The sequence below is a fragment of the Bos indicus genome, chromosome 23, assembly GCF_029378745.1.
Source record: "Bos indicus isolate NIAB-ARS_2022 breed Sahiwal x Tharparkar chromosome 23, NIAB-ARS_B.indTharparkar_mat_pri_1.0, whole genome shotgun sequence".
In the NCBI taxonomy this organism is placed as follows: domain Eukaryota; kingdom Metazoa; phylum Chordata; class Mammalia; order Artiodactyla; family Bovidae; genus Bos; species Bos indicus.
Genome location: NC_091782.1, coordinates 36,498,723 through 36,506,233, shown reverse-complemented (window position 1 = coordinate 36,506,233; position 7,511 = coordinate 36,498,723). Strand labels below are relative to the sequence as shown.

The following is a 7,511-nucleotide window of genomic DNA, read 5'->3' as shown; positions in this document are numbered from 1 at the left end:
TGCAGTTCATGGGGTCACAAAGAATTAGGCACAACTGAGTGACTGAACTGAACTGAACTGATTCTGTACATTCTATTTCAAAATTGAACCACCTAGTAAAGGAACATGAGTTAGGGAATCTCAATAGCATACGGATAGAAAATAATTTAAAATTGGAACATTAATGGATTATAATTTGCAGGGAGTTTATTTTTACCATTGTAATGTTGTTCTTTTTAATTCTCTGGTACATCAGGTTAATATTTTATTATAAATATTAATACCAACACATAGAGACATATAGTACTGAAGTTATAGTGGATAGAGAAAGACAAAGACAAAATATGAGGCAGGAAGTGAAATTACAAAAAGTCAGAAATGGTATTAAAATAAAGGGCTGTACTCCCTACAGAGAAAGCGAAGTTCTCAAAGTTGTTTGAGGTACCAAGAACAAGCCAGATGTGAGGAAGCAGCTTAAGGTGTATACCAGAAACTACATCAGAAAGAAAATTAAGTTCATAGAAATATGTTGATGCTAAAAGTCAAAATTTTAGCATGAGAATAGGGTAGGGTAGGTTAGATGTAGATATGGAAATTCAAGATTAGAAGTAAATATGAAAGCCAATACACTAATGAACCTAGGGAAAAACAAATGACAAAAAGGTCTGAAAAATAAATCATCAAGAGACTTGGTAGTCTAGTCAAAAGAACAAGAAATTAAAATTTGAAAACCAAAGTAGAAACACGTGTGCAAATGGTGAAACCAGAGCATGCTCAGGAAACAAAGATTGGGACTTAGTGGAGCAGGGAACCAGAGACCCCAGCATCAGGAACAAAAACTCTGGAGCTAGGCTCCTGTCTATGAATTTTGGGAACAGCCTCAACTTCAATACTTGAGCACTACAGAACCTTAAAGTTAACGTAGGTAGGTTTTATAGCTTGCTATGATACCAAGTCAAAGAAAGTGGTGTTTACTAGTTTACTTTGCTCATTAAACTATAAAGTTAATGGATAGTTATCCAGGGATAATTGATGCCATCAGTTTACAGTGTGAATGACTCACTAAGACTCTCTTTGGTCATCTATTGGATATTTGGATATATGATCACCAATCACCAAATTATATTTTAACAGAAAAAAACATATAGTTAGCCATCTACCAATAAATGATCTATTACATTAGGACTTAGGATATTCTGCTATACTTATTGCCTCCTATAAAATCTAATTTTGATAAGGCCCAAAGTTGCATGTAGGAATTAAGTATACGTCTATATTTATGCATAACACATGTATACATACACAGAAGTATATGTACACCAATATGTCGATGTTATACAAGCTATTATTCTCCTTGATTGTTGCAATAAGCTCTGAAATGTTGAGAGAAATAGCCTCAAATCTCTCCAACATATTTCTTCTCTTTAAGAGCCTTCTTTGATTTTCATCACCTAATTTTAAGTAACCATTTTATTCTTAGATACCATGCCTCTTTATAGCTAAGAGCAGAGAAAACTAAGAAAATGCTGATATCTTATCCTTAATGAAATTACCCCTCTTCTGATAAATTAGAAAAACAATATCATGTTCAGAGCTCATTCAAAATGATAAAATCTCATTTGTCAGTCCTTGTCCAAACTAAAGTTTGCTCACTTCAGTCTTGAATCCTGATTGATCACAAAGGTCAACAGGCATATTATTCTTTTAAAATCAGGTTTTCAATATAATTATATTTTCAGTTTCATGGGCAAAAACACATTTTAGTAAAACTTGATGGCAGCATGAAAGTTAGAGCAGCTCTGACTATGGTTAATTTTATAGAGATATTTTTAAAATTCCCTTCTCAGAAACATTTTTATGAGGTATTCAAAATAAAATAATTTTAAAAGAAAGAATATTAGCATATTTAGATGAAAAGGGTATTTGCTAGTCCTCTGATATTCTTCTTATACTAAGGCAAATGCATAACCACTTTTGAAAATGCTATTGAGAGTTATTTTTATGCAACTGAAATAACAATATATAAAATAGATCATGATTCAACTAATAACCATGGGGTGTTTATATTTTTAGTGCAGGATATCAGAAGATTTGAATTTTGTTAAATTTCAAAGGAGAATTATCATCCTCAATTTACATACACTTGAAGCTTCTACTATGTTATTTCCTTCTTCTGGTAATAATTACGATCACTAAGGAAAGTAGAAAGTGTGTGTGTGTGAGGGAGAGAGAAAGGAAGATAGGATGAGAGGAAGGAAGGTAGGAACGCAGGAAGGAAAGAGAGAGAGATGGGAGGAAAAAAAGAGGCAGGAGGAAGGACAGAGGAGAAGGAAAGGAGAAAGGAAAAGAGGACAAAGGAAGGAAAAGAAAAACCAGCAAATCCGTACTTGAACATAACTGAAGAGTAACACTAAATGACATTAACTCTAGAGGACAAGTAAGGTCAAGAAAAAAATGATAAGAATGATAGTTCTGTACCATATGGCTCTTAGTCTAAGAGAAGAGTAGAATAATATTCTGTTGGGTGGACAAAACTCTGTTAGGAACTCGACCATCATTCTAGGCAAACCCTGTTTATTTAACTTATATGCAGAGTACATCATGAGAAATTCTGGGCTGGAGGAAGCACAAGCTGGAATCAAGATTGCTGGGAGAAATATCAATAACCTCAGATATGCAGATGACACCACCCTTATGGCAGAAAGTGAAGGAGAACTAAAGAGTCTCTTGATGAAAGTGAAAGAAGAGAGTGAAAAAGTTGGCTTAAAGCTCAACATTCAGAAAACTGGATCATGGCATCTGGTCCCATCACTTCATGGCAAATAGATGGGGAAACAGTGGGAGCAGTGGCTGACTTTATTTTCTGGGGCTCCAAAATCACTGCAGATGGTGATTGCAGCCATGAAATTAAAAGATGCTTACTCCTTGGAAGGAAAGTTGTGACCAACCTAGACAGCATATTAGAAAGCAGAGATATTAATTTGTCAACAAAGGTCCATCTAGTCAAGGCTATGATTTTTCCAGTGGTCATGTATGGATGTGAGAGTTGACTATAAAGAAAGCTGAGTGCCAAAGAATTGATGCTTTTGAACTGTGGTGTTAGAGAAGACTCTTGAGAGTCCCTTGCACAGTGAGGCGATCCAACCAGGATCCAACCAGTAGATCAGTCCTGGGTGTTCACTGGTAGGACTGATGTTGAAGCTGAAATTCCAATACTTTGGCCACCTGATGAGAAGAGATGACTCATTTGAAAAGACCCTGATGCTGAGAAAGATTGAGGACAGGAGGAGAAGGGGACAACAGAGGATGAGATTGGTTGGATGGCATCACTGACTCCATGGACATGGTTTTGGGTGGACTCTGGAAGTTGGTGATGGACAGAGAGGCCTGGAGTGCTGCGGTTCATGGGGTTGCAAAGAGTCAGACACAACTGAGCGACTGAACTGAACTGAAATGAAAGGGAGCGGAGACTCTCAGAAAGGAAAAACACAGAGAAAAGGAATCCCAAATTCCATGGAAATTTCTGGCTGACCTCTGTGTGTGTGGCAGACTCCACACAGCATAGCTAAGGATTAAATAACTGATCCAAGGTTTGAATTGCCACCTAAGAAATGGAGTTTAAAGTGTGAGTCTTGTTAAATAACTCACTACTAAAACAAATAAGCAAAAAGCAATTCTTTGCAATAGATTATAACAAAATCTAAACACAATGATATTTACAATGATGAGTAGAAATTGTCATTATGAAATTACTTGACATATGAGGAAACAGGAAAATGTCATTGATTATCTTTTCAAAAAACAATTAGCAGAGATGACTGTCTGTCTGCTGAGATAGAAATTGGTGACTAAATCATCCCTGATAACTGCCAGACTTTAAAAGTGAGTGTTTTATAGATAGAGCAGAACAAGTAGATAATGTCAACTTTCTAGGGTCACTGCTGTCATGCAAAGACAAAATATTTTTCTCTGCTAGTAATGACAATGACCTCTGCAAGCATGGGAGCATCACAGTTACTGATGTGGTCCCTGTTACACACATGCAGACCAAGAGCTCACATATTTGTGTGATGTGACATGAGGAAGTGAAAAAAGGACAGTCTTGGTGCCTAATCACTTTCATCTGCTAATCATGGGACTTGGGAAAATCACTTACACACTCTAAGTCTTGTTATTTCATTAATACAATTTCATGATTATAATGAAGGTCATTGAAAAGGACCCTGGTGCTGGGAAAGATTGAAGGCAACAGGAGAAGGGGGCAGCAGAAGATGAGATAGTTAGATAGCATCACTGACTCAGTGGACATGAATTTGAGCAAACTCCAGAGTAAATGACAGGGGAGCCTGGCATGCTGCAGTCTATGGGGTGACAGTCAGATAGGACTTAGCTATGTTCAGCAACAACAGCTCAATGAAGGTCAAGGCTATTTCAAAGGGTTAGTGTGAAACACAAATTTTACAAAATTTTTAAAGCTTTTGGCAAAGTATCAGGAAATGTATGTGGATTCAAGCTACAGTATCCTTTTATTCTTAGAATTCTCTTTGTACTTTATAGTAGCAATCAGTCAAGTGTTCATTCTTACCCAGTGTGATGGTAAAATCACAGAGATCAACTGTGCTATTCTTGCCATTTTAGTGTCTAAAATGCAACCGGTAGTCAATACAGAGTGAAAAAATTACGAACTCCTAGAGAGCTTCGCTGCTGAGAGTCTGCAGAAAGTCACAAGACATTAAACTCTTTTACGAAAATGACCTAAACACTCTGGCTCAGGATTAATTTAAGCTCCAAAGGTTTGCAGAGCACCAGAGCACTTCTGGGAGCAATACAAAAACGCAGGGAGTAACCGACTTCTCCAACTATATATCTGTGCAAATATCATCATGCATCTAAATTACACAGTGGAAGCTTCTGCCTCTTCCCCGTCCCAGCTACTCCAGCACCAAATCCTGCTCAGAGCAACGGGGAGAGAGAAGTCTCCCCTGGACAGGATGGCTTTTGCTAACCAAGGGTGAATAGATCATCTCAGAGTGGCTCATGTTTTTATTTAAGCAGGGCCGCACCTGCTCCTGCTCCTGGTGATGTCAAATCTGCTCTTGTGCCAGAGTGTGGTCTCCACGCCCATCTGTTCCAACTTTGACAACTGTGAGATTCCCCTTCCAAAATGATTTACCTTGTAGTCGCAGTGTCCAACTATATCCATTACCTCTCCAGGGAAATATTCCACGAACTTGTAAGTGCTGTACTTCTTGCTTACTTAGAGAAGGAACCTTTGTGTAAGTGACTGGGCTATATTATCCTTTAAACAAGAAGGCTGCATCAGCCAAATTTCACATAATACAATTTCTAGGTCAAAGAAGGCGTCAGCTCCTAAGATAGGGCAATGGAAGAAGGGATCAGTTTTGTGAAATCTCAAAGATTCTTAAAGAGTGAAATGGCTGTTTCAATTTCCTTTCATTCATTTTAATTTTTAAAGTTCCAAAATAGGAAGTGCGCTCGGCAGCCCCGCGGATCTGTCTCTTGCTTCAACAGTGCTTGGACGGAACAGACCCAGGGACGCCCCTTGCTCCAGCCTCCGACCACCCTCCAACCTTTTTTCCAGTCGCAACCTTCGGAGTCAGCCACTCAGCTGTCCGCGATCACCGGGACCAGCCACCATTTTTTAACTCCTTATTATTACCGACCAATCATGAGCTCCCAGATTCGTCAGAATTATTCTACCGAGGTGGAGGCCGCCGTCAACCGCCTGGTTAACATGCAACTGCGGGCCTCCTACACCTACCTCTCTCTGGGCTTCTATTTCGACCGCGACGATGTGGCCCTGGAGGGTGTGGGTCACTTTTTTTGCGAATTGGCCAAGGAGAAGCGCGAGGGCGCGGAGCGTCTCTTGAAACTGCAAAACCAGCGTGGCGGCCGCGCCCTCTTCCTGGACGTGCAGAAGCCATCTCAAGATGAGTGGGGTAAAACCCAGGACGCTATGGAGGCCGCCCTTCTCGTAGAGAAGAACCTGAATCAAGCCCTGTTGGATCTGCATGGCCTGGCTTCTGCCCGCGGAGACCCCCACATCTGTGACTTCCTGGAGAACCACTTCCTAGATGAGGAAGTGAAACTCATCAAGAAGATGGGTGACCACCTGACCAACCTCCGCAGGCTGGCTGGTCCCCAGGCTGGGTTGGGCGAGTATCTCTTCGAAAGGCTCACCCTCAAGCACGACTAGGAGCTTCTGGAGACCAGTGGCCATTGAAGAACCCACCTAACATCAGGGCTGCCTGAAGCCCCTCTCTGCAGCTACTAGGCAGCTTTTTTAACACCCTGGAGCCCTCTCTCAAGCCTTGGACCATATGGAAACAATAAAGCTTTTTGCAGCATTAAAAAAAAAATAAAATAAAATAAAGTTCCAAAATAAATTTAAAGCACCTGTATTTGTCAGCTTGGACTGCTTTAACAGATACCATATACTCAGTGGATTAAACAACAGAAATTAATTTTCTCACAGTTCTGGTGGCTGAGGGTCCCAGATTAGGGTGCCAATGAGGTTAGGCTCTGGTAAGAACTCTCTTCCCACTTTGGCTTCTGCCTGTATCCTCACAGGGTGAGGGGGTGGGAAAGAGAGACAGAGGCAAAGACAGAGACACAGAGATGAAACAGAGATGAACACAAGAGAAAACTCTCTTGTGTTTCTCTTCATAAAGACACTAGTCCTACTGGATCAGTGTTCCACCCTATGAGCTCATTCATTTAACCTTAATTAATCTTCATAAATGGAGAAGGCAATGGCACCCCTCCCCAGTACTCTTGCCTGGAAAATCCCATGGATGGAGGAGCCTGGTGGGCTGCAGTCCATGGGGTCGCGAAGAGTCGGACATGACTGAGTGACTTCACTTTCACTTTTCACTTTCATGCATTGGAGAAGGAAATGGCAACCCACTCCAGTGTTCTTGCCTGGAGAATCCCAGGGACGGGGGACCCTGGTGGGCTGCCGTCTATGGGGTCGCACAGAGTCAGACACGACTGAAGCGACTTAGCAGCAGCAGCAGCAATCTTCATAAAGGCCCTTTACAACACACTACGCTGGGATTCAGGGCTTTATCATATGAATTTGGGGGAGACACATTCAGTCCATAACAGTAGCTGACATAAAGGACTCTTAGGTGGGGCTGGGAAAAGGAAGCATGTTAATCTTTTGCTCCTTCAGTGTCTCTCTGGGCATTCTTCACCCAGCCCACAGTAAATAGCCAATCAATGGGAACTGCATGGCAGTGAACTGCGTGGATGGAACATGTTAGACAAAGCTGAATTCTTGTCATGAAAACAAATAATAGCCATTTTTTAAATGCTACAGTATATTATTGTAAGATGTGTAGTGAATAGGTTTAGAACTAAAATAAATGGGTGGGTTTAGAATTGGGAATAATTATTCTCCTTCTGATGAAGTTACCCTGAAGTAGTGTGTGAACTCTTTTAGATTAATCAAGGAGAGCACAGTAGAGCAGACACCTTAAAAAAAAAAAAAGCTGTGCTCAATGTTTCTA

At 40.5% G+C, this 7,511-nt stretch overlaps 1 protein-coding gene across 1 annotated transcript; it reads left to right on the top strand.

Moving 5' to 3' along the window:
* Nucleotides 1-5,469: 5,469 nt before the first annotated feature.
* LOC109577299 (ferritin light chain) lies at nucleotides 5,470-6,373 on the top strand. Its single transcript, XM_019986188.2, has one exon. It carries the CDS (start codon nucleotides 5,669-5,671, stop codon nucleotides 6,194-6,196), a length of 528 nt encoding a protein of 175 aa, XP_019841747.2. The 5' UTR covers nucleotides 5,470-5,668; the 3' UTR covers nucleotides 6,197-6,373.
* Nucleotides 6,374-7,511: the final 1,138 nt, after the last annotated feature.